This window comes from Coregonus clupeaformis, unplaced genomic scaffold (genome assembly GCF_020615455.1).
Source record: "Coregonus clupeaformis isolate EN_2021a unplaced genomic scaffold, ASM2061545v1 scaf0283, whole genome shotgun sequence".
Lineage (NCBI taxonomy): Eukaryota > Metazoa > Chordata > Actinopteri > Salmoniformes > Salmonidae > Coregonus > Coregonus clupeaformis.
In genome coordinates this window covers 279,782-307,683 of record NW_025533738.1, presented here as the reverse complement: position 1 = coordinate 307,683, position 27,902 = coordinate 279,782, and the positions used below count along the sequence as shown (strand labels likewise).

Sequence of the window (27,902 nt, the reverse complement as noted above, 5' to 3'; positions counted from 1 at the left end):
GTGTAAAAGGTCTAGTCCTCCGCAGAAGCCTCTGACTCTAGCAGTTGCTTGATGGGTTGGTGACGGTGGTGCGTGTGGAGAGAGACGGCTGGGGCTTGGAGTAGCACCACTGAAATGCACCAGTCGTTCGTATCAATTTCGGAATTCTTTCCCGAGGCTCTTGTGAATAACAATTACAGCATGCAATGACTTTACAATTACAGCATGCAATGACTTTTCACCCGTGGATACATCATCCGCTTTAGTTTATTTGCTTGCTTTATTTAGTTTTTCGTTTTAGGTGAATGGCGAGGATACTTGAGGTACCATCGAGAGTGAGTGGTTTTGGCAATATGTGTTGCTGCAATATGGTATGCAACCGCAAGGCTTATGGAATATAGCCTGATTTGTCACAATCTGTATGCGTTCTCATTCAGCCCGGTGAAAAATAAACTCTTTCTGCTCGGCATCATGTTTTTACTCTGGGTATATATGCTTTACTACTGCGTTGGCTACTGTGCCACCATGCCTAGTTTGGTCGTGGACAATTACCGGGGAAAAGAGACTGTGACGGGGTCCGTGGTCGGTAAAAGGACAGAGAATAACGGCAGAGAGGACCTCATGTCCAGACTGCTCCCTAAACTCCAAACCTGGGTGGATATAGAATCCGATTACGACGAACCATCCGTCCGGACCTCCTCCAGAGACTTGCTCAATAAAGAGATAGACGCGTACAGAGGAGCCGAGGACTGGGATGAGATGAGGGGTGAGGGGCAGAGAGCTCCTGAGCCCGATGCGATGTCAAGTTTCTCCAACGGCTTGGGGAGCAAGAAACTGCCGCAGGCGATCATCATCGGGGTGAAGAAAGGAGGGACGCGCGCACTGCTCGAGTTCCTCCGGGTGCATCCAGACATCAGAGCCGTGGGAGCCGAGCCGCACTTCTTCGACCGCAACTTCGAGAACGGACTGGAGTGGTACAGGTAAATACATCTACATTGTATGCTCTCACATTCGATGTGCATTAAAGATAGGCTATTAGACGTACATCAATGATTCCCATAGATGAACCAGCGCTATACAAGAAACGGTGAGAGAATAGGCATTACGGTCATAGCTATCCATCCAGTTATTAGAGCTCAACTTCCAATAGTTGTCCATAGCAGCCTATTGCTTTTCGTTTCATTGCCTGAATCTTCCACAAACATTATATTGGTTTGCAAACTTTGAAGGGTTTCTTTGCATTAAAACATTATAATATTGACTTAGAATGGTATACTTGACAATGTATTAAAATGACAGGAAAAGTTTGATTGTCTTATTTATTACATAGTTATAACCATTATATAATTAAACAATGCATGTAAAGGATTCGATAGTATAATTGAGGCTAATTATATCTGTGCGTTTTAGTAATATGATTTGTATTAATAATTTATGAAATAAAACTAAATATGTCCCCAAACTAAATTTAGTTAGCTCCATAATACGTAATAATAGGCCTTGATCATATCTTATTCGCTATTTGCAACAGAAGTTTATTCTGAATAAATGTTTAGAGATGATGTCAGTGACCATATTTAGGCCAATATAATATCTCTATAAGCTACAGTTAGTGACTATTATTCCAATAGATTTTTTGTTCTATATTTGTTAGTAGGGTGCTTTTCAAAACTCCAAGCAGTCTTGACATCAACGTGGACATATGATCATCCAGTATTCAAACCTGAGTAAAACTGTAGGGTCATTGAATAGCATTAGTGAGAACAAATTCATATTTTTGTATATATCTTTCTCCATGATCCGGTAGTAGGCTAGGCTATGCCTGAATAATGAACCAATGCACCGTCACCGTTACAAAGGCTATGGTATGGGCTGTGCGGTTTCCACGTTGTGCAGTGGTCTCTATTGGACACAGTGCAACATGGCAAGATAACAGGTTACTTTTCAGCGCTGTTAAATTGAGTTTAACCTTTGTTAATATTAAAAATAATGAGTTCATTATAAGCTAGTAATACATGTGTTTCTTATACTACAATGCTGAAAAGGTTAGGCAATGTGCAAGTTGTTGTTTAATGTGGGAAATGTAATGAATTCTAGATCGAGAAATTATAGGCCTAATGTGTTAAAAATAAGCTGTGCTTGATTACTTTAATTATCAATTACATTTTTTTTCTATTTACAACTTCAATGTAAATAAATATGCAATGTCAGGCTATACTTATTATTTTAGAAATACATAATAAATGCACTCGAATGGAACATTAATTAATCTACAACACAATAGCACTGAGCTGCTTTGAGAACAACAATCAAACAAAAACGATTCAAACGTTTCTTAAGATGGTATCTAAGTAACCTTTATACCTGCCATTTACATGTTAACAGACAATGAGTGGGAGGAGGACTAATAAATAATTAAAAATCATAAATTAATGCAAAATCCCACCAACAGTATGAGCGCTATTCCTTGATCAATATTTTGAAATACATGACCCACCCTCTCCCTCCCTCTCATATATTCTTCATGCATAATTGAACATTATAAACAACGGGCATAGCAAGTGTGACTTCTGACATAAATAATGAGGCCTCTACCTCGCGTTGCATTCTCTTGACTCGGCCTATAAAATAAGTAGGGCCTACTCATTTGATGGCGCTTGCATTAGTAATATAATTTAGACGTGTTATTCAGTAGGCAACTATAGTCAACGACGACTCGGCAATGGCAACTCACATCCAGTCAATATGAGTGGAACATTATGTAGCCTAATCATCGTACCTAATTCAATTAGTCAAAACAAAACTTTAAAAGAATGAAGTTAATGGATGAAATATTGAAATATGTGCATTTAAAATTTAAGTGTAATATCGCTGTGAAATGTAGCCGAAAATAACTGTTGAAGGTCTTTGCAGCAAAATCAGGGAGCATAGTGGTTGGTTTCCTTCTCGCCGTAACCCCGGGGACATTGCTTAGTTTAGGGAGAGTTTCTCCCTCTCTTTTCCCTGGACGCGGAGCAGAACTAATAGCTTATCTGTCAAGTTGATAAAAACACTTCTGGATTGCATGCCCCTCTGAATAACCGGATTTGGTGCAGTGTGGTGTGAAGAGCCGGGTTGTTAAATATGCGAGGTGGTTGAGGGCCCCAACTAAAGTAAAGCAGTGAAATGAAAGAAAAAGCGCCATGAGAATCCTGGGTGTTTAGAGGGGGTGACGGGCTATATGGATTTGATTCATAATAAAAACACAGTCTGCCGCCCAATGTATTATTCAGGGAGGGATGCAACTTGAACTTTTGAATTTGCATTGATAGCCATAGCCTAGAAGTAGGCTATTTATTAAACTGTGCACACTTTGGCTGAAACACGTTATCCAAATGGTGCTAGTTATATCATGTTATTTACATTTTCCATGAACCCAATTTCCTCTTCATCATTGCATAATTTTAGAAAGAACAAACACGGGTAATAGGGAACATTGAACCGTTTTTGATGACGGTAATGTGGACAATGGCTGCGGTGGATTCTTTTGGGTCGGTTTTGCAACCATAGAGATCCTATTAAGGGTGTGTTCGTAAATTCAATCTGGAGTGCCAGAGTGCGCTCAGACTGAGCTCTGGGCGTTCGTAAATTCAGACCGTTGTCAGATTGCCCGTTCGTAAATTCAGAGCGTTGGTGACTGTAACTGTGCTGCTGGCAACAATGTAATTACGCTTTTTTTGCCTATGTTTACTGACACCGGCCATATTCAACGGGTGTTGAGCGTTCGTAAATTCATCAGTTTATATGTCAGAAAATATGTAATAGAATTATTGTCAACCTAAAATATTGTCATAAAATTATAAATACAGTTTATACGGGTTTTATACACATTTTCTGTATAAATAGCCTCTAAAATATATGTGCAGACAATAAATGTCTCAGTTTTGTTTTCCTGGAAAGCTGTGAGTGCTATTACATGATACAATATCAGTAATTGTTGCATTTATAACTTGTTACAGTCCTATCATCAACTGATTTCAGACAGTGTATGTCTGTGGATTGACTGCATTGTTTAAATGGAATGTTGGCATATTGGCAGTTAATTTGAAAAATGAATGTAATCATTCCTCTACAACTGTCTGGCTAGCTAGCTAACAAACATACAGTGCAGATAAATTCTTCAAATTCAATATTTTACACTATTTTATCACAGCACTGGCAAACCATGGTTGACCAACTCCCTGACCAAAATGGCTGACCTTAATCCCATCATAAGAAGGTTAATGTCCATTCTAGTATTCTAATTCCTAATTCTATGGATGCAACCCTTTCTCTGACCGCTGTTTACAGAGAAAACATGATGCAAGGGCTGCCTGCTGGCGGGCACCATGTGAGGAACGGATAAAATAAACACAAATGCACCTACGTTTTATCTGCTCCTGGCTGTGTTTTATCTGGGCTCCTAGCTGTGTTTTATCTGGGCTCCTGGCTGTATTATGTCTGGGCTCCTGGCTATGTTATATCTGGGCTCCTGGCTGTGTTTTATCTGGGCTCCTGGCTGTGTTATGTCTGGGCTCCTGGCTGTGTTATGTCTGGGCTCCTGGCTATGTTATATCTGGGCTCCTGGCTGTGTTTTATCTGGGCTCCTGGCTGTGTTTTATCTGGGCTCCTGGCTGTGTTTTATCTGGGCTCCTGGCTGTGTGGCCCATAAACCCTAGCTATCTGTCTCTTTAGGCTTATCATTTGATGGGACAATAGTAGCAATATTGGAACACAGTGTAGTTTGATATGTGGACAAAGGTGCGCACACACACACACACACACACACACACACACACACACACACACACACACACACACACACACACACACACACACACACACACACACACACACACACACACACACACACACACACACACACACACACACTGTTCAACTGACTGAAAAGTTCAGCTGAGCTTTTCTATCTAACCCAGTTTGTCAGAAAGCATATCATGTTTTTAGTAAGCTGTAGTGACTCCTCCTCTCATGCAATCACAAATGTCTATATCTGGGCACTGGTGGTTTTGGCCCAAGACACAAACGCCACCCAAACAAACTGAGGAGTTGTTTTGTTGCTGTACCTCTGTCTGTCCTGCTCTTATTTAACTTTATGATGTGAAACTCAGTCTGGATGCCTTAAGATATGTGTGGGTCATTTATGAAGGGTTTTGCAATAGTGTAAAGGGATTGTGTAATGCCATGATGTTCATTTGCACAATACTACTGTACCTTCTGTTCTACATATCAGAGAGAGAGAGAGAGAGAGAGAGAGAGAGAGAGAGAGAGAGAGAGAGAGAGAGAGAGAGAGAGAGAGAGAGAGAGAGAGAGAGAGAGAGAGAGAGACTCTGGATAACATAAACACAGCCTAACCAGCGCTGCTAGGGCGATGGTCAGAGTGAGGTGTTATCTCATTTGTGTCTGGAAGTAGCTAGCCAATGTTAGCTTGATGGTCAGAGTGAGGTCAGAACGCTCAGATCAACCCTACTCCTCGGCCAGAGCGTCCAGTGTGCGCTCTGATTGCTTCGAGAGCGAAACACTCTGAATTTACGAACGCCCAGAGGAACGGAACCTTCATGTGGATTTGATTGTCAAATTGATTGCAACTCCGCGATTATGACAGTTTGTGGTGGTGGTGCTTCTATTTCTGTGTTCATATTCCATATAGATGTATTGGTTATGAAGGGGCTTTGATATATAATTACTGGTTCTGTGGTTTGCTACTGTGTGGTGGGCTTTCATCTCAGCTGCCTGTCAGCTCTATGCAGCGCTGTACTGTGCTCTTTCACTGCTCCTCCCCAAAAGCGTTTTTATGGTTTAACAAGTAGTTCTGAACACTTATAGCCACAAGGCTCCTAACTTTCAAGCTCTAGATATGGAATCTGTCACTCTTGTGTGTATGAATAACTGAGGAAAGATCGATCTGTGCTTCTGCATAATCTCCCCAGCCTCTCCCTATAAGAAAGAGAATAGTTGAGCTTTGTCTGAACAAAAGTTTATCTTGAGTTTCTGGCATTCAAACTTTTTTGTCATGAAAATGAAGTGTATTCTTGCCTTGAACTGGAGCTCTTGGGGAATGTGCAACATTCATTTGTTGACCTTTACTGTCTGTGGTTAGTGATTGTACATATGATACTTGTAAACTGTCACATTTATTATTATACATTAGTGAATGAGGGCTGTTTTGAGCCTCTCTGGAGACTGTTTGCTCAGAACAATGACAGCACCATGGAGAGCTGAGGTGGTGTAAACATCTATATAATGGTCATGCATTACAAAATGGCCCTTAGTTCACCATTATGTAATAGTAGTGCCATTCCCATATAGCGATTACAATCCATTCATGTGCTATATTAAATCAATCTACATAACTCATATATAACTCATAGTTGATCATTGAGACCCCAAAATATCACCAATGTGGATGGGCTTTCTCAGCCATGCCAAGTTAATCTGGCTGCTGTTTTGTTTGCAGTGGTTGATCAAAGGTTATGCTTCAGTCTTCTGTTGAAGGACTAGTTGGACTGAAATGGGGCCATCCCTGAGCAGGGTGTCTTTGTGGGCCATTGAACCTTTGTTTCCCCCCACTCCATGATAAAGAACCAAAGAAGTAAACACTTAATGGCAGCTAGCTTTGGTTAGCTAGTTAGGGCCTGCTTAGAAACTCCACCACAACAAAGGGACAAGTGGAGCATTGTTCAAAAAGGGGGCTTCAGAGGGGAAAAATCCTGTTACGCTATCAAACTGGAGATGGTTGCGGAAGTCGGTGAGATGATAGTTATCTATGGGCCGGTCTGTCCAGCCCCCTGTTTCCAGAGACCAGACAGGGGCTCCTGTCTGTGTCAGGACAGTTCTGGTTGGATGCCTCTTCTTTATCTCTTCACCCCAGGAGCACTCCTCCTGTTTCCATGTAGGTGACCCTACACACTCTCCTCTCCACTGACTTCTCCTTCCTCACACTGGCAGGCAGAATGGCTGAAAGGCCTCTCCCTCCTCTCTCTGGCAGAAAGAATGGCTGAAAGGCCTCTCCCTCCTCTCTGGCAGGCAGAATTCCTGAAAGGCCTCTCCCTCCTCTCTGGCAGGCAGCATGGCTGAAAGGCCTCTCCCTCCTCTCTCTGGCAGGCAGCATGGCTGAAAGGCCTCTCCCTCCTCTCTGGCAGGCAGAATGTCTGAAAGGCCTCTCCCTCGTCTCCGCGCTGAGGCCTCTCCCTCCTCTCTGGCAGGCAGAATGTCTGAAAGGCCTCTCCCTCCTCTCTCTGGCAGGCAGCATGGCTGAAAGGCCTCTCCCTCCTCTCTGGCAGGCAGAATGTCTGAAAGGCCTCTCCCTCCTCTCTCTGGCAGGCAGAATGGCTGAAAGGCCTCTCCCTCCTCTCTGGCAGGCAGCATGGCTGAAAGGCCTCTCCCTCCTCTCTGGCAGGCAGAATGGCTGAAAGGCCTCTCCCTCTTCTCTGGCAGGCAGAATGGCTGAAAGGCCTCTCCCTCCTCTCTGGCAGGCAGAATGTCTGAAAGGCCTCTCCCTCCTCTCTCTGGCAGGCAGAATGTATGAAAGGCCTCGCCCTCCTCTCTGGCAGGCAGAATGTATGAAAGGCCTCTCCCTCCTCTCTGGCAGGCAGAATGGCTGAAAGGCCTCTCCCTCTTCTCTGGCAGGCAGAATGGCTGAAAGGCCTCTCCCTCTTCTCTAGCAGGCAGAATGTCTGAAAGACAACCTGGTTATAGTGCCACACTGGCAAAGTTGAAACTAACATGATCGATGACAAAAAGTCTGGAATGAATGTGAGTGTTGTCCAAAACAAATAGAAACTAAATGGAGAATGTTGGAGTTAGTCAACTGGTTTTAAAGTCTTCTCCTGTGACGACGAAGGGCTTTGAGACGCAGCTGTGAAACACATTCATTTTTTTCTCTAGTCAAAAGAATGGTCAACACACACACACACACACACACACACACACACACACACACACACACACACACACACACACACACACACACACACACACACACAGACAGACACCAGACACACACAGATGACACAAAGCCCTGTCCCTGGGTCCTTAGGGAGTAGTGTGTATTGATGAGTCTGGCCTGATTGGAGGTGAAGCATGTAGAAGGGTTAAGGGCCTTTGACTGGAAGCCAGTGTGGCTGCTGCTGACCATCTGCAGAGCAGGAAAACACTGCTGGACCCTACAGGGCTGCTGGACCCTACAGGGCTGACTCTACAGGTCCCATTGGGTATTCCAAGTCTTTTCACTCCCCCAGTCCACACAGGGAAATATGGTTAGTTATGTTGATTTACAGACTAACCTGCTAAGTATCCACTATCAACACAATATTTTTTTTTTTGTTATGTCGACATACAAACCAACATGCTGAATTAAGGAACCTGACTGTCCAACTGTGAAACAGGAAATGTATTCACTGTAAAGGATTTGTCTGATGAAGTCATTGACAGAGCAGTAGCTGAAATCTTCTGTGAAACCCGAAACTGGAAACGGCTGCTATTATGTTGTAGTTATAGCTAGAAAGGAATGTTGACTCTGCGACGGTCTGATACTTTGGCGCTGTGATGACTTCCTGTATCCTACATCCTTCCCTCCCTCCACCTCTCCCCTCCTCAGGGGCCAACATGGCCGGCCAGCCAACCGTACCGCTGACAGCAGGTTGACATCCCCTCCTCAAAGAGCGAGAGCCGCAAACATAAAAACAAGTTGCTTGAAACCATTCCTCAGTATTGGATAAACTTCCCCAGTGGTCCCAAATGAGAGCAGATTATTTCCTTTGTGGTCAGGCTTCAACCCTCAACTCTGGCTGCCCCCCCCCAACCCCCCACACCAAAATAACCCATCCTCTCTTTTATGAACCTCCTTTCTCCATTCTCCAGCTGTGCACTCCGTCTATTGACGAATAAGAATAGTGTCACATGTCGTGCTCTGTCATCCTGATCCTGGCGGGTCTCCCTGCAGGCCTCAATGACTACGAGTGGCCCTCTCCCAGAGAGCCCTTTGGTCAGCACGGAAGGGGAGGAGAGGCCCTCGCTGCCTAAGCTGGCATGGCCCTACTGAATAGAACGGAGAATAGGGAGGAGGTGGAGGAGGTGGTGGTGGTGGTGGAGGAGGAGGAGGAGGAGGTGGTGAAGGATATGGTGGTGGAGGAGGAGGTGGAGGAGGAGGGGGGAGGAGGTGGTGGGGGGAGGTGGAGGGGAGGAGGTGGTGGTGGAGGAGGAAGGAGGTGGTGGAGGAGGAGGAGGGGAGGGGGGAGGAGGAGGTGGTGGTGGTGGAGGTGGTGGTAGAGGAGGAGGAGGAGGGGTGGTGGTGGTGGAGGTGGTGGTAGGGAGGGGAGGGAGGTAGAGGAGGTGGGGGAGGAGGAGGTAGAGGAGGTGGGGGAGGAGGAGGTAGAGGTGGTGGAGGAGGAGGAGGTGGTGGAGGAGGAGGAGGAGGTGGGGGAGGTGGTGGTGGAGGAGGTGGTGGTAGTAGAGGAGGAGGTGGTGGAGGAGGAGGAGGTGGTGGAGATGGTGGAGGAGGGGGCTGGATGCTGGAGAAAGGCAGCTTTGAGCTTTCATCCCCAAATTACCACCGGCTAATGTGAAAAGGGTGACCTGTGGAGAGGGGAGTGGCAGTTAGCTAGCGCAGCGCTGCGGTGGCCTGGTGGCCCATGTGAGACCCTATTGAGGACTGCCCACAACATTGGGAAGAAGTTGGCCGCCACAGTCAGGAACCTCCTGCTGGAACTGTGGATAAAGGACACTGAGCCTGACAGGAACTCAGTGTCGCATGCACGCACGCAAACACACACACACAGAAAATAAAGTTTTAAAAACTCAATTGTTTGCGCTCATTCATTCACTCTGGATGAGGAGAGCAGATGCTTGTTTGTCTCTTGATGCCATTTTATCTCCTTTTTGAGAAATAATTGACGTATTCCCCTCGGGACTGGAGTCAAAGCTAGACGAGGGAGGCAAGGATGAAAAGAGTTGGGAGAAGAATAAATAATCGAAGAAGGAGAAAATAAGCTATGGTCTTCTGAGGATGTTTTCACCCTTTCTCTTTCTCTCTCCTTCTCTCCTTCTCTCTCCTTCTCTCTCTTTCTCTCTCCTTCTCTCTCTTTCTCTCTCCTTGTGTACAGACCCTCCCTCTGTGACGCTGGTGAATATTTAATGAGGCGATAAGTTGGATGTGGGAACACATGTCAGAGCAATACCAGACCTCCTCCCTCCTGAGTTAACGGTCATTCATTGCTGCTAAATAAACACTGTTTGGCACATTAAAAGGAGCCCAGGGGCTTGGAGTTAGAGAAAAAAAACACATAAGCTTTCCTATATGCTTTGTTAATCATTAGCCTCTATCTTACACAGCTTTCCTTCAAACACCATGGTCAGTCAGTGTTCTGTTGGCTTTGCTCCCCCAGATATTAAGAGACGAGAGTGGTAGGTGAGAAAGGGGTGGGCGTAGAGGAGGAGGAGGAAAAAGCGATGACAGTAAACCTGTAAACCTCGACTTGTCCCAGGTATTAAGTCCCGTAGGTAACCATTAGGGTGTGGTTGAGTGTGGCAGGGGCTGGGGCTGTGAGAAGGACAGTGAGAGTTAGGTAGCAAGTACTAGGAGGTGTTCTATTAACCCTCAGCCATAAAACAGCACACCTCATTAGGAGCCCTGAGTGGTTTCTCTCTCTCGACAGTGAATGGGCCTCAGAGGAGAACAGCTCAGCTCCAAGGCAACCCAGCCAATCAAACCAAGGGGCCAAACTCCCATTGGCTCTCTCTCACTCTCTCTCTCTCTCTCCTTAATTTCCTTCTGATCGAAGCACTGGGTGGAGTTAGCATTCTTTACCTGCAAAGTTATAAAGCTACACTATAGCAGTTTTCCAAACTGAACATCTAACATAAAAAGTTCAGAGAAACAGTTTTAGCCTGGACCATATTCCCCCTCTGTGTGTTCAGTAGGACTGTTTGAAGTTAATATGCAGGTTGTTCCTATAAGAGAGAGCAGAGTTGAGTGGAGCTTTGCGAACTGGTGTACAAATCCCAGGACTATGTTGATTTACCCAGCAGCAAGGTGTGCACCTCTACCTCTGCAAACCTCCACCAGAACAATTTGATTAAAATAAATACACAAATAAGATACAGCAGGGGTATTCAACCAGGAGTTCGCTGGCCCCTAGGGGTCCAACACAAAATGTTTTAATAATAATATAAACACTGAACAAAAATATAAACGCAATATTTAAAGTGGTTCCATGTTTCATGAGCAAAAATAAAAGATCCCAGAAATTTTCCATATACTCACAAAAAGCTTATTTCTCTCAAATGTTGTGGACAAATGTGTTTACATCCCCTTTAGTGAGAATTTCTCCTTTGTCAAGATAATTTTACATTGACATTTTAGTCATTTAGCAGACACTCTTATCCAGAGCGACTTACAGTAGTGAGTGCATACATTTTCGTACTAGTCCCCCGTGGGAATTGAACCCACAACCCTGGCGTTGCAAGCACCATGCTCTACCAACTGAGCCACACGGGAACACCTGACAGGTGGTGCATATAAAGAAGCTGATTAAACAGGTGCACCTTGTGCTGGGGACAATAAAATGGCACTCTAAAATGTGCAGTTTTGTCACTCAACACAATGCCACAGATGTCTGAAGTTTTGAGGGAGTGTTGCCAGAGAATTGAATGTTAATTTCTCTACAATAAGCCGCCTCCAACGTCAGAGAATTTCTGAGAATTTGGCAGTACGTCCAACCAGCCTCACAAGCGCAGACCACGTGTAACCATGCCATCCCAGGACCTCCACATCCGGCTTCTTCACCTGTAGGATCGTCTGAGACCAGCCACCCGGACAGCTGATGAAACTGAGGAGTACTTCTGTCTGTAATAAAGCCCATTTGTGGGGAACAACTCATTGTGATTGGCTGGGCCTGGCTCCCAGGTGGGTGGGCCTTTTTCTTTTTTTTCTAACGTCCCTAGGTTGCCGGTTTGCCTGGGAGGGGGTCCCTGGGTAAGGAAAGGTTGAAGACCCCTGAGATACAGGACTGGACTAACTTTAGCAGGAGTAGTTTGAGTTTCCTAAATAATTGTGAGAAAAAAACCCTGATCATATAGTGAGACCACAGGATCTGATTATCCTGTAGAACTGAGCACAGAAAAGCACAGCCAGATGTCGGTGAGGTAAAAAGACAATGAAGAAATACAGTAAAACAGTTGAAAAGTCTTGTGAAAACAAACACTAAAGTGTTCTGTCCAAGGCTCACATATTTTGCTGGCAGGGCCCATTTCTCAAATGTCTTTTTCAAAATAATTTGGCTTGTCTTTCTGGCATGGAGTGCGAGCGGATCATGTTTCGCTGTGGAGGGTGAAAAGAAAAGATTTGTCATCGTGCTCCCGGTGGTTATCCGACATCCAAATGAAATAATGAAACCCTGAAATCTCGCTCCACCTTGGACATCAATGTTGGGCAATAACTGGAACTCACAGCAGTTGGTTAACAACGTGTGCCCCGACCAGCTCACCATACTTAACCGCAATTATCTATCATAGCAGACATTATCTAGGCTACCATCCAAGACGGAGCTTTAGAACTGCCTGAGGATCCAAGAGCACAACAACACTGCTGTCATTCTTCTCCTCACAAATGAACAGTTTAATTGTCACTTGTGTTACTATTGCTACACAACACTAATTATATGTTAGCCAGAGAGACAGCTTGCCTTGAGGAATTTGTACACCATTAACCCACACCACAGCTGTACTGTCTGGGAGTAATGGAAGAGAGACATGTAATGGTGAAAAGACACACATGAATATGGATCCCTGTACACTGACTGACAGGAAGGACATCCCCTCTCATGAATATGGATCCCTGTACACTGACTGACAGGGAGGACATCCCCTCTCTTTGTAGCTCACCTGCCTTTAAAAAGTGCTCAGGCAGTTATGGATGTCAGCCAATTCAAACACATATATAGACAGACTCATACACACACACGCGTATATATCTATATATCTGTCTAGGGGATGGGGGTGGTGACATGTATGTTCTTCTATAGTCTGTTTCATATTTTGTTCATCATGGCTGAGAGCCAGGGCTGTATCCAGACCAGAGAGCCAGGGCTGTATCCAGACCAGAGAACCAGGGCTGTATCTAGACCAGAGAGTCAGGGCTGTATCCAGACCAGAGAGTCAGGGCTGTATCCAGACCAGAGAGTCAGGGCTGTATCCAGACCAGAGAGTCAGGGCTGTATCCAGACCAGAGAGTCAGGGCTGTATCCAGACCAGAGAGTCAGGGCTGTATCCAGAACAGAGAGTCAGGGCTGTATCTAGACCAGAGAGTCAGGGCTGTATCCAGGACCAGAGAGTCAGGGCTGTATCCAGACCAGAGAGCCAGGGCTGTATCCAGACCAGAGAGTCAGGGCTGTATCCAGACCAGAGAGTCAGGGCTGTATCCAGACCAGATAGTCAGGGCTGTATCCAGACCAGAGAGTCAGGGCTGTATCTAGACCAGAGAGTCAGGGCTGTATCCAGACCAGATAGTCAGGGCTGTATCCAGACCAGAGAGCTAGGGCTGTATCTAGACCAGAGAGTCAGGGCTGTATCTAGACCAGAGAGTCAGGGCTGTATCTAGACCAGAGAGTCAGGGCTGTATCTAGACCAGAGAGCCAGGGCTGTATCCAGACCAGAGAGTCAGGGCTGTATCTAGACTAATTTATTGTTAAACTGCTTTCTTACTGTATACTGTGCTGCATGATCATAGGGGGTTTACTAACACGTTAGTTCTAGTAGCTATGTTGACTATGACTTGACAACGATGTAGGCTGTGTGTAGTGGTTAGGGGCCATGATATGTAGGTTTGGCTTGTAACTGATGTGTTGTGCATTGAAGTCCACAAGCGAAGGGAAAAGGTGAGAGGAGGAGAGCGCGTAGATAGTTGCGAGAAGGAATTACAGTGCCTTCGGAAAGTATTCAGACCCCATGACTTTTTCCAGATTTTGTTACATTTCAGCCTTATCCTAAAATGGATTAAATAAATAAAAAATCTCAGCAATCTACACAGAATACCCCATAATGACAAAGTAAAAACAGGTTTTTAGAAAAACTGAAATGCCTTATTTACATAAGTATTCAGACCCTTTGCTATGAGACTCGAAATTGAGCTCAGGTGCCTCCTGTTTCCATTGGTCATCCTTGAGATGTTTCTACAACTTGATTGGAGTCCACCTGTGGTAAATTCAATTGATTGGACATGATTTGGAAAGGCACACACCTGTCTATATAAGGTCCTACAGTTAACAATGCATGTCAGAGCAAAAACCAAGCCAAGAGGTCGATGGAATTGTCCATAGAGCTCTGAGACAGGATTGTGTCAAGGCACAGATCATGGGAATGGTACCAAAAAAATTCTGCAGCATTGAAGGTCCCCAAGAACACAGTGGCCTCCATCATTCTTAAATGGAAGAAGTTTGGAACCACCAAGACTCTTCCTAGAGCTGGCTGCCTGGCCAAACTGAGCAATCGGTGGAGAAGGGCCTTGGTCATGGAGGTCTCTGGAGAGACCTGAAAATAGCTGTGCAGCAACGCTCCCCATCCAACCTGACAGAGCTTGAGAGGATCTGCAGAGAAGAATGGGAGAAACTCCCCAAATACAGGTATACCAAGCTTGTAGCGTCATACCCAAGATGACTCGAGGCTGTAATCGCTGTCAAAGGTGCTTCAACAAAGTACTGACTAAAGGGTTTGAATACTTATGTAAATGTGATATTTAAGTTTTTTAAGTTTAATAAATTAGCTAGAATTTCTAAAATCCAGTTTTTGATTTGTCATGATGGGGTATGTGTGTAGATTGATGAGCAGGAAAAAAACTATTTTATCAATTTTAGAATAAGGCTGTAACCTAACAAAATGTGGGAAAAGTCAAGGGGTCTGAATACTTTCCGTATGCACTGTATATATACAACAACCAACGTGATCATGCTGTTTGTATGTGGCTGCTATGAAAGTGAACAGTGTTTGTGTGTAATCAGGGGTGTATTCATTCTGCCGATTCTGTTGAAAAACATTTCTTAAACGGAAGCAAACAGAATGAAACGGGGATAAACATACCTGAATTTGTCCAATAGAAACTCACATTTGCAACTGTTGGACTTATGATTACACCCTAGATCAGCTAGACGCAGGCAAGAGTGTGCAAGGTGGTATTGAATGTGTCAATGTCTGTCACCTTGATTACCCAAAATTATCTCGACCTGTGTGCACCTACGTTGTAATCTTTCATTCATATGCTTGGTTGTAGCAACCTCATGATGGGTATAGGGAAAGTTTGAGTATCATGTAGTAGCCTAAACCTATCGATGTTACATTGAACTGGGTGAATGGAATATGAATGACAGTTATCCAATATGCTGTAATAGAAATAAGGCCATGCTCATCTTAAACGGCACCGACCGCCACTGGTGTGTACTTGCAGAGGAAATGTCTGTGCCCGGAGTAGATTTACTTGTTGGCATGGCTCACTATTGCAGTGTCAGGTAGACCTTATCTTGTATCACATGTCAATCAAAGTGATGAGGTGTAGTGTTGTCTTACCCAAGGAACCAGTAGGACCTCCATCATTCTGAAAGGAATTGTGAAATAGAAGGACCCTTTTGGCATAGCTAGTCCTCATTCATCCTCCTTCAGCAGAAAACCACTTCTGTAAATGGAAACAGCTCTAGGTAGAGACTAGGGATGCATCCCAAATGGTACCCTATTCTCTAGTGCCTATGGGCCCTGGTCAAAAGTAGTGAACTATATAGGAAATAGGGTGCCACTTGGGACACAACCTAGGTGGGTATAATGTGTAAAGCATGCACGAGAGGAGGAGGTGAAGGAGGCACTTTCTATCCCACCACTCCCCCAGCCCCGACTCCCCCAGCCCAGACTCCCCCACCACCGTACTCTCCCACCACTCCCCTACTCCCCCACCCCCCTACTCCCCCACCACTCCCCTACTCCCCCACCATTCCCCTACTCCCCCACCATTCCCCTACTCCCCCACCATTCCCCTACTCCCCCACCACTCCCCTACTCCCCCACCACCGTACTCCCCTATCCCCAACCACTCCCCTACTCCCCCCACCACTCCCTTACTCCCCACCGCTCCCTACTCCACCCACCACTCCCCTACTCCGCCACCGCCCACCACTCCCCTACTCCCCCCACCATTCCCCTACTCCCCCACCACTCCCCTACTCCCCCCAACACTCCCTTACTCCCCCCACCACTCCCCTACACCCCCACCACTCCCCTACACCCCCACCACCGTACTCCCCCACCATCCTCACTGTTTTATTTATACCACATGGAGAGCTGCCTCTCCTTGTACCACAGTCATTTTATTAACACTCAGTAATGTCACTCACCCTGCATGTCCACAGGCCTGTAACTCCATGTGGCCCTCAGAGCAGAACAATGCCACTTTCTTACTGTTATTTTTCCTTCCAGAGGTGCTGAATAGCTGCAAATAAACCCGAAACAGACCGTGGAGAAAACCGTGAGCTATTGAATTGAGTGATTTGTGTGTGTCATGCTGTGGGGATGGTAACCCATCACAAAGGAACCACTGTGGTTGTGAGAAAGGGTTCTGGAGCACTCTAACCTCAGTTAAGTGTTTTCAGGGTAAAAACAGAGAGAAGGGTTGCGTTGTGGTTGCATTCCAGATAGCACCCTATTCCCTATAAAGTGCACTACTTTTAACAGGGCCCATAGAGCTCTGGTCCAAAGCAGTGCACTATGTAGGGAATAGGGTGCCATATGTAACGCAACCAATTATCTAAAGCTGGCGGTTACGATAATACAGTGTTGGTGTGTCTTTCTGACACTGCCTGAGATACAATCCCTCACTCTGTATGTGTCGGTTACTTTCTGTTGATTTACTCTTCTCTGCTAGTATCTGATGTTCCCTCCAAGAACCCAGCTGGTCCTTAACTAAAACCAGATAGACACTAGGAGTAAACATGCTTAGATAAGAATGCACTTTGTTGGCATATTTCTCCCTGTGATTTCAGTGATGTATGGGGCCGTTTAGGTTAATTGTTTGTTAACGTTGGAGCCGAAGGTCAATTCTTTCCTACGATGTTCTGAGAGTCTGACTGCTGGTATGCAGTAGAGGGTTGAAAGAGGCTGGGCTCTGCCAGCCAGCCAGCCAGGTCAGTGTGTCAGTGTATCTGTGAGGCTACGCCTGTCTACATTATTAATCTCTCCTCTTCAGTAGACCGCTCAGACAGCCTCTTCCAGGGGTGTGTGTGTGTGTGAGCCTGTGTGCGTGCTCCACCATCCAACCCGACATCTTACAGGGATCCAGTGACACCATTTATTCAGCGAGGTCTATTAATGAGTAGCTCCAGGCCTGGATGGAAAGCATCCTGACAGTCTGAAGAGGTGCTCCTTCTCATGGCTTAATGCTCCTTTAGTATCAAATAGGGTTCATCACCCACCCAGCCAGTCAGTCAGTCAGTTATTTACTCACAAACAGAGACTACACACACAATCAAGAGAATGCACGGACGTAAGAGCGAACGCAGGCATGCAATATCCTGGCCCTTAGGTTAAGAGGAGATCCCTGGATCTCTTCAAACAGGAAATGATGTCAGGAAACTCTAAATGGCCACATACCAGAACCTACCATCCTCTCCTCTCCTCTCCTCTCCTCTCCTCTCCTCTCCTCTCCTCTCCTCTCCTCTCCTCTCCTCTCCTCTCCTCTCCTCTCCTCTCTCCTCTCCTCTCCTCTCCTCTCCTCTCCTCTCCTCTCCTCTCCTCTCCTCTCCTCTCCTCTCATTGTCTCTTATCTCTCGTCTCCTCTCCTCTCCTCTCCGCTCCGCTCCTCTCCTCCTCTCCCTCCCTCTCCTCTCACACTCTCTATCGGTATGGCTCTAGTGCCTCTGCCATAAACCGTCACTTTATTGTTTTGAACCTTGCTCTGCGGTTAAATATAATGTCAGACTCCAGGTTCATTGGGGTATATCTCAAAACGTCTGGCTTCTGTGTGTGTCTCAACACTGCTTTGAAAATATGCATGCAGTGGTCCAGGAGAGTTGAGCTTGCCTGCCTGTCTGCTCAGTCAGTGGCATCCACTGTGTGTGTGTTACATAAACTACTTCTACTCATTTCAATCCCATTTCATAGACAGACAAGCTTCTCCTGCTGGGCCATTACAAACAGACTGTAATACATTACTTTCAGCACCCTATAGATGCTTCAATCTGTTGAATTTGTTCAAATTAGTCTTACAAAAACCGGTCAAATATAATATACTTTCCATTGTTGAATGGATCCTTCATCACCCATGCAGTGATCAATGGTGTTTATGAAAACAACCAGCTTTAATGTGTCCTCAGAGTCTAACAATGCAGAATGAGTCTTCTGAATTCAGAACAGAGAGAGGGGCACCAATAGAATACTTAATAGACCACTTTGAGCCCAGACTTAATTAATCACCCAGTTGTCTTGAACAGAGGTTAAATAGGTCTAATTTACAATAACCTCCAAACTTTGTGGCCAGTCAAGGAACAAGTGGGGCCCAATATGCCTATCTAACACAGCAGAAGAAAGACAAGTCTTTGTATTTTAGCAGACAACGTTGTAGCTACATCTCTCCTCCTCTCCTGTTCATCTGAAAAGCTTGGGTGAGAGGAGGAGAAAGAGACTGCTTCTCTCCCTCTCTCCTCTTGTGAACGGTCACGTATCTTCTCTCCCTCTCTCCTCTTGCGAAGGTTCACGTATCTTCTCTCCCTCTCTCCTCTTGTGAAGGGTCACGTATCTTCTCTCCCTCTCTCCTCTTGTGAAGGGTCACGTAGCTTCTCTCCCTCTCTCCTCTTGTGAAGGGTCACGTATCTTCTCTCCCTCTCTCCTCTTGCGAAGGGTCATGTTTCTTCTCTCCCTCTCTCCTCTTGTGAAGGGTCACGTATCTTCTCTCCCTCTCTCCTCTTGTGAAGGGTCACATATTTTCTCTCCCTCTCTCCTCTTGTGAAGGATCACGTAGCTTCTCTCCCTCTCTCCTCTTGTGAAGGGTCACGTATCTTCTCTCCCTCTCTCCTCTTGTGAAGGGTCACGTAGCTTCTCTCCCTCTCTCCCCTGTGAAGGGTCACGTATCTTCTCTCCCTCTCTCCCCTGTGAAGGGTCACGTAGCTTCTCTCCCTCTCTCCCCTGTGAAAGGTCACGTAGCTTCTCTCCCTCTTTCCTCTTGTGAAGGATCACGTAGCTTCTCTCCCTCTCTCCTCTTGTGAAGGGTCACGTATCTTCTCTCCCTCTCTCCTCTTGCGAAGGGTCACGTATCTTCTCTCCCTCTCTCCTCTTGTGAAGGGTCACGTATCTTCTCTCCCTCTCTCCTCTTGTGAAGGGTCACGTATTTTCTCTCCCTCTCTCCTCTTGTGAAGGATCACGTAGCTTCTCTCCCTCTCTCCTCTTGTGAAGGGTCACGTATCTTCTCTCCCTCTCTCCTCTTGTGAAGGGTCACGTAGCTTCTCTCCCTCTCTCCCCTGTGAAGGGTCACGTATCTTCTCTCCCTCTCTCCCCTGTGAAGGGTCACGTAGCTTCTCTCCCTCTCTCCCCTGTGAAAGGTCACGTAGCTTCTCTCCCTCTTTCCTCTTGTGAAGGGTCACGTAGCTTCTCTCCCTCTCTCCTCTTGCGATGGGTCACGTATCTTCTCTCCCTCTCTCCTCTTGTGAAGGGTCACGTATCTTCTCTCCCTCTCTCCTCTTGTGAAGGGTCACGTATCTTCTCTCCCTCTCTCCTCTTGTGAAAGGTCACGTAGCTTCTCTCCCTCTCTCCTCTTGTGAAGGGTCACATATCTTCTCTCCCTCTCTCCTCTTGTGAAGGGTCACGTATCTTCTCTCCCTCTCTCCTCTTGTGAAGGGTCACATAGCTTCTCTCCTCTTGTGAAGGGTCACGTAGCTTCTCTCCCTCTCTCCTCTTGTGAAGGTCACGTATCTTCTCTCCCTCTCTCCTCTTGTGAAGGGTCACGTATCTTCTCTCCCTCTCTCCCCTGTGAAGGGTCACATAGCTTCTCTCCCTCTCTCCCCTGTGAAGGGTCACGTAGCTTCTCTCCCTCTCCTCTTGTGAAGGGTCGCGTATCTTCTCTCCCTCTCTCCTCTTGCGAAGGGTCACGTAGCTTCTCTCCCTCTCTCCTCTTGTGAAGGGTCACGTATCTTCTCTCCCTCTCTCCTCTTGTGAAGGGTCACGTATCTTCTCTCCCTCTCTCCCCTGTGAAGGGTCACGTAGCTTCTCTCTCCTCTTGTGAAGGGTCACGTATCTTCTCTCCCTCTCTCCTCTTGTGAAGGGTCATGTAGCTTCTCTCCCTCTCTCCTATGAAGGGTCACGTAGCTTCTCTCCTCTTGTGAAGGGTCACGTAGCTTCTCTCCCTCTCTCCTCTTGTGAAGGTCACGTATCTTCTCTCCCTCTCTCCTCTTGTGAAGGGTCACGTATTTTCTCTCCCTCTCTCCCCTGTGAAGGGTCACATAGCTTCTCTCCCTCTCTCCCCTGTGAAGGGTCACGTAGCTTCTCTCCCTCTCCTCTTGTGAAGGGTCACGTAGCTTCTCTCCCTCTCTCCTCTTGTGAAGGGTCACGTATCTTCTCTCCCTCTCTCCCCTGTGAAGGGTCACGTAGTTTCTCTCTCCTCTTGTGAAGGGTCACGTATCTTCTCTCCCTCTCTCCTCTTGTGAAGGGTCACGTAGCTTCTCTCCCTCTCTCCTCTTGTGAAGGGTCACGTAGCTTCTCTCCTCTTGTGAAGGGTCACGTAGCTTCTCTCCCTCTCTCCTCTTGTGAAGGTCACGTATCTTCTCTCCCTCTCTCCTCTTGTGAAGGGTCACGTATCTTCTCTCCCCTGTGAAGGGTCACATAGCTTCTCTCCCTCTCTCCTCTTGTGAAGGGTCACGTATCTTCTCTCCCTCTCTCCCCTGTGAAGGGTCACGGATCTTCTCTCCCTCTCTCCCCTGTGAAGGGTCACGTAGCTTCTCTCTCCTCTTGTGAAGGGTCACGTAGCTTCTCTCCCTCTCTCCTCTTGTGAAGGGTCACTTAGGATGTCTCAGATATCCAGGCTGGTCTCTGACTGCCTGGCAGGCAGCCTGGGGTTTGGGCACTGCCCCTGATCAATAGCCTATGGAGTGTTGGGAGAGGAAGATGTGATAGTGTTTTAGTGACTATACAGGAAGTCTTTTCACTGGATAAAGTGCCACAGTAGAACCAAAAGGGCCAACATACTCTATATAAATGCAATAAACATGCTATAAACATACATGCAGTCTTTCACTTGAAGCTGCCACACTGGAACAGAGGCCACTCTATATCATAACTCGGATAACCATTATATTCATTCTAATTGTTCCTAGTCGTGTTAAGGTGAATGACCAATGACGTGGGGAGGAGACTGTCCCTTGAGGTCTGGAAATGATTGGCCCGCTAGCTTTGGTTTGTTTTGACTTCTCTTCTTTGGGTTTCTTGAAACAGTTCTACAGCTCCTTAGAGCCTAAGCTGTTTGTGTGTCTGGTGTTGCTGTTCTCTCTATGGGGAGTAGTCTACTCAACAACTGAAGGTGTGCATCAGTCTCTCCTGTCCCTAGTGGACCACAACTATCTCTCTTGATTTGCCTTTACACAAAATCCTACAAGGGATAGACAGGTTGAGCAACAAAGACTTTACATACAGGGACAGACAACCAACGCCACCTGAATCATGTAGACACCAAACAGGGAACACTGAAACAAGGCTACTTTTCTCTCTTCTGTCCTAGATCAAACCGGTCGTCATGTTGATACGGCTGTTATAGAAGCACTCCTTCAAAGGCATCTCTTATCGTCCAATCAAACGTAACAGGAGGTAGAGAGACAGAAATAACCCATCTTACCTGGGTTTATCAGTGTGTGTATGCGTGCATGCGTGAGGGTGTGCGGGCATGCGTGAGGGTGTGCAGGCATACGTGAGGGTGTTTATCTCTGATGGGATGTGGGCCCTTTAAACGCAGGCCACAGGGCCTCCAGTCCCCTGTTTGAAGTTGGCTCCTGCTTTGTGTCTTATATTAGTTTTGGGCATCCCTTTCAACTTGGAAAGAAAACCCTCGACGGAGGAGTGAGGGGGAGAGAGAAAGATGAGAGAAAGAATAGTACAATCTGATTCGTAACATATCATACAATTTGCAAAATGTGTAACATACAATATGACACAAAATGGATGAGGTAGTACACAATTGGATGACGTAGTACACAAACCCATATAAACCTGGCATTCTCTTCTGTGTTTGGAGGTTCAATTGAAGAGCAAGGGCAGTTTGCCCAAATGTTAAATGTCTCATGCAATTTTAAGATATCTAATATTTTTGTATGTCATGCTGTATTGAAGGGGACCTAAAGCATAAATAGATGTTAGTTGTTTAGTGGAAAGACATTTCTCCCATGTGGGACAGAGCAGAGAGCGGCAGTGGAACCCTCCTAGAGCTCCTGGAACCTGTGGTGGGGCAGCCAAGTGTTCCAGGGGGAATCTCTAGGCACACGTTCCACTCCAGAGCTCTCCAAAAGCTCCTCTCACTCAAAGCTGAGAGTGATCGAGAAGTGCTTCTACTCAGTCCTCAATAGGCACCCAGCCCCCACCTCACCCCTCCACCATCCACTCCCGCCCCATGGCCTGGCCACTGCCCTGTTCACCCCGCCCCCATGGCCTGGCCACTGCCCTGTTCACCCCGCCGCCAAAGGACAATGCCCTCGTTTTGAAAGGAAAGCAGGGAAAAAGAGGGGATTGTTGTCACAGACTTGGCGGTTTGCTGACAGAACTACCTCATAAATCATATTGAGCATAATAGGTACTCTTCCCACTGAACTGATACCCTCCTCCTCTGCTCTTTTCTTCTGCCCACTCCCTGTTCTGCTTCTCAGAGAGGACTGGGTCAAGTCATAGGTGAAGGTTTTTATTGAGGGGCATTGTGGTGGATTTGGCAGGTCTTGTCTTCCCACTCTCACTCTGTCCAAGTCTATCCTCCTTTTACCCCCTCCCTCCCTCCCTCCCTCCCTCCCTCCCTCCCTCCCTCCCTCCCTCCCTCCCTCCCTCCCTCCCTCCCTCCCTCCCTCCAACAATCCCTATCTCTTCCTATACCTCCCTATCCCTCCCTATACCTCCCTATACCTTCCTATACCTCCCTTTCCCTCCCTATACCTCCCAATACCTCCCCATACCTTCCTATCCCTCCCTATCCCTCCCTATACCTTCCTATACCTTCCTATACCTCCCTATCGCCAGGCCCCATTGTCACTTAGAAATTGGATTAGAATGAGAGCTGTTGTTTAGGTTCTAGGCACTTTATGCAGCATGTTAGCACTACATAAGACAAAAAGGTTGCAGGCTGTATAACCATCATTTCTAGAGAGAATTAGTGACTAATGCTTTGTATTTTAAGGCTGACTTTGGTTTATATTCCTTGAAGACATTCTAGAAGGCTGTATAAACACTTTAAGTGGGATCAACGCTCTTGAAGAAACAGTGGATTGGAGTGTGTTAGTGTGCATGTGTGCGGGCTCGCCTGTGTGTGTGTGTGTATATATAATCAGTCTGGCCTGTACTTCTCTCTTCTCTATCTAATAATGGTTCTGCTTAAGGGGAGATCTGACATGCTGTTGCAGAGAGAGATTCGGTGCATCCCCCTATCTCTTTTGATTTCAATAGGCAGGTAATGAGCTTTTGGAAGGTTCTCTTCTCTCTGCTCTCTCCTCCTCTTCTGATATGATCAGAATTAGATCACTGGCTGGCTCTTGAAATACTCTGTTGAAACTACTACACATATCTACCATTTCATGAGTTACCTCACACCACCCTGGGCTTTGTCTCTTATTTTATCATTCTCTCTCTCTCTCTCTCTCCCTCTCTACCCCCTCTCTCTAATGCCCCCCCCCTCTCTCTCAATTGAAGTAGATAATAAACAAAAGTGAAATAAACAATAAAAATGAACAGTAAACATTACACTCACAAAAGTTCCAAAAGAATAAAGACATTTCAAATGTCATATTATGTGCAAATAGTTAAAGTACAAAAGGGAAAATAAATAAACATAAATATGGGTTGTATTTACAATGGTGTTTGTTCTTCACTGGTTGCCCTTTTCTTGTGGCAACAGGTCACAAATCTTGCTGCTGTGATGGCACACTGTGGTATTTCACCCAATAGATATGGGAGTTTATCAAAATTGGGTTTGTTTTCGAAGTCTTTGTGGATCTGAGGGAAATACGTGTCTCTAATATGGTCATACATTTGGCAGGAAGTTAGGAAGTGCAGCTCAGTTTCCACCTCATCTCTCTCTCTCACTCCCTCTCTCTCCTCTCTCTCTCTCTCTCTCTCTAATAATGGTTCTGCTTAAGGGGAGATCTGACATGCTGTTGCAGAGAGAGATTCGGTGCATCCCCCTATCTCTTTTGATTTCAATAGGCAGTTAATGAGCTTTTGGAAGGTTCTCTTCTCTCTGCTCTCTCCTCCTCTTCTGATATGATCAGAATTAGATCACTGGCTGGCTCTTGAAATACTCTGTTGAAACTACTACACATATCTACCATTTCATGAGTTACCTCACACCACCCTGGGCTTTGTCTCTTATTTCATCATTCTCTCTCTCTCTCTCCCTCTCTCTCCCTCTCTACCCCCCCTCCTCTCTCTAATGCCCCCCCCTCTCTCAATTGAAGTAGATAATAAACAAAAGTGAAATAAACAATAAAAATGAACAGTAAACATTACACTCACAAAAGTTCCAAAAGAATAAAGACATTTCAAATGTCATAATATGTGCAAATAGTTAAAGTACAAAAGGGAAAATAAATAAACATAAATATGGGTTGTATTTACAATGGTGTTTGTTCTTCACTGGTTGCCCTTTTCTTGTGGCAACAGGTCACAAATCTTGCTGCTGTGATGGCACACTGTGGTATTTCACCCAATAGATATGGGAGTTTATCAAAATTGGATTTTTTTTCGAATTCTTTGTGGGTCTGTGTAATCTGAGGGAAATATGTGTCTCTAATATGGTGATACATTTGGCAGGAGGTTAGGAAGTGCAGCCAATCATCGAGAGAGGATTATGGTGAGGCGACAAGCGGGGCTTTGACGGACACCGGGACACGAATCCCCTCTCTCTCTCTCTCTCTCTCTCTCTCTCTCTCTCGCGCTCTCATTCAAGGTGTATTTCTGACTGATTTAAAAATGTAATAGTTCATAGTTGCAAGAGTCATGAGTCATAGATTTTCTTTGAACCCTATCCTCCTTTCTTCTCTTTAGGGAGCTGATGCCCAAGACCCTGGAGGGCCAGATCACCATGGAGAAGACCCCCAGCTACTTTGTGACCAGAGAGGCCCCGGCCCGGATCTCCGCCATGTCCCGGGACACCAAGCTGATCGTGGTGGTGAGGGACCCCGTCACCAGGGCCATCTCTGACTACACACAGACACTGTCCAAGAACCCAGACATTCCCACCTTCGAGAGCCTGACCTTCAGAAACAGGACTATGGGGCTAATCGACACGTCCTGGAGCGCCATCCAGATTGGCATCTATGCCAAGCACCTGGACAACTGGCTGCAGTACTTCCCCATGGGCCAGATCCTGTTTGTGAGCGGTGAGCGTCTGATCAGCGACCCAGCCGGAGAGCTGGGCCGGGTCCAGGACTTCCTGGGGCTCAAGAGGATCATCACAGACAAACACTTCTACTTCAACCAGACCAAGGGCTTCCCCTGCCTCAAGAAAGCTGAGGGCAGCAGCAAGCCCCACTGCCTGGGAAAAACCAAAGGGCGGACCCACCCCAACATCCACCCAGAGGTGGTGCAGAGGCTACAGGACTTCTACAGGCCTTTCAACATGAAGTTCTACCAGATGACGGGACATAACTTTGGTTGGGATTGATGGATGAGAATTTGGGAGGACACATTGTTTATTTTCTTCTCTGTAATTCAATGAATGGCAAATAAGACATGGGAGATGTTGCTATATATATGTAAAATGTACAGAAATCTATTTTATAATAATTTATTTTTTATTTCTAAGCAATTAATTCACTAAGCTGCCTAACCATATTTGTACATGCATAACATCTGGCCCACACATTGTTTTAGATTTTTTTACATTCCACATTTAATGTTTTGTTTCCTTACTCTTCCCTTCATGGTCCCTCATGTCAACTCAGTAGAGTTAAAATGGTCCCTCATGTCAACTCAGTAGAGTTAAAATGGTCCCTCATGTCAACTCAGTAGAGTTATAATGGTCCCTCATGTCAACTCAGTAGAGTTATAATGGTCCCTCATGTCAACTCAGTAGAGTTGAAATAAGAATAGAGGGATATTGATTAAGGCCCCGTTTTATGGGTATAGAGTGATTTAAACATTTAAACATTCATAATCAATAGCCATCATCAAACCCTTCCTCGATAGCCATCATCAAACCCTTCCTCAATAGCCATCATCAAACCCTTCCTCAATAGCCATTATCAAACCCTCCACCCCACATTGCTCATTGTCTAGTTATTCCTATCAGTTTCTGTTCCATCCACTCAAACATTGTGTTTCATTGAAATGAGGTCCTTTCAGTTACCACCAGTTACCCCCATCCACAACCCATTATCCTACCGTCCCATTGGCTTAACCAGCTGATCTCTTGCCCTGTCATTGGCCTAACCAGCTAATCTGATTTCTCTTTCACTTAATAACAGGTGGATCAATAGGCCTAACTGCTGCTGATTGTGTCAGCCATGGTTAAAGTGTGGCCTTCCTCTGCTAGTGCTAGGTCTAAATCCTATTTCTGACCGCATCACATTGATAGGGCTCCATGTTGACATGATGCTAATAGAAAACGTTACTGAGGCCCATCGATTCAGGTCTCCTCTCCGCTGTACTCTTGCACCAATTACAAGACACTGTTGGCTCAGAGCCAGGGTTCAAAGGTCATACACAATCAAATTTGCTCTGAGAGATGTTTTATTTGTTGAAGAGACAGAGAGGGGAGGACACTCTGGATCAGGGGAGGACTGTAGTATAGTCATTGAATGCATCCCAAATGGCACCCTATTCCCTATATAGTGCAGTTCTTTAGACCAGAGCCCTGTGGCCCCTTGGTGAAAAGTAGTGCACTATAAAGGGAATAGGGTGCCATTTGGGACTCCCATTGTCTTCATGGTACAGTGAGAATGCTTGGCCTGAGTTGATCTAGGATCTAGCTGCGGCGTATATGTCTGATACAGATGATAGAAAAGCCACGAGCTCTCTGCTTCACTGGAACACAGCATCAACAAACAGGATCGGCAGGCCTCAGATCAGATCTTTGGTATGCGTCCCAAATGGCACCGTGTTCCCTAGAGAGCACTGCTTTTGACCAGGTGTCAAATGGCAATACTTTCGGGCCTTGGTCTAAATTAGTTCACTATGTAGGGAAAAGGGTGCCATTTGGAACACATCCACAGACCAAAGGGAGAAGGAGGGTTTCTAAAGTGATGTCTGCGGGAACGGCCTCGGGCGGAGCTACAGAACAGAACATCACCGTTGTCATGATCAAACTTCATTATGGTATGGTCTATATAGTTCTACACCCTGTCATCATCACATTGTCTCAATTCTCTTCTACTTGTTGCCAAAAAAAGACATTTTCAGAGTATACAGCTCGTTACCTAGGTTACACACTAGCTTTTCTTTGTCTGTTGTTTTGTTTTCTTTGTTGTCGTTCTACTTGAATTCTTCATATGAGGAACAGTCTGTAGTTATGCTGGCCCATACCCTCGCAGGGAGGGGCTACTTCAAAGCCATCCTATCCTCTTTGGATTGTAAGAGTGCTGAATGTACGTCCCAAATGGCACCCTAGTCCCTACAGTGCACTACTTGTGATCAGGGCCCATTGGGCTTTGGTCAAAAGTAGTGCACTACAGTGGGGGGAA

General features: G+C 46.0%; 1 protein-coding gene across 1 annotated transcript; it reads left to right on the top strand.

Moving 5' to 3' along the window:
• The first annotated feature begins 25 nt into the window (after positions 1-25).
• LOC121577770 (heparan sulfate glucosamine 3-O-sulfotransferase 3B1) lies at positions 26-27,653 on the top strand. The gene is made up of 2 exons (XM_041891651.2): positions 26-959; positions 25,267-27,653. The coding sequence occupies exons 1-2, from the start codon at positions 370-372 to the stop codon at positions 25,883-25,885; spliced, it is 1,209 nt and encodes a 402-aa protein (XP_041747585.1). The 5' UTR covers positions 26-369; the 3' UTR covers positions 25,886-27,653.
• Positions 27,654-27,902: the final 249 nt, after the last annotated feature.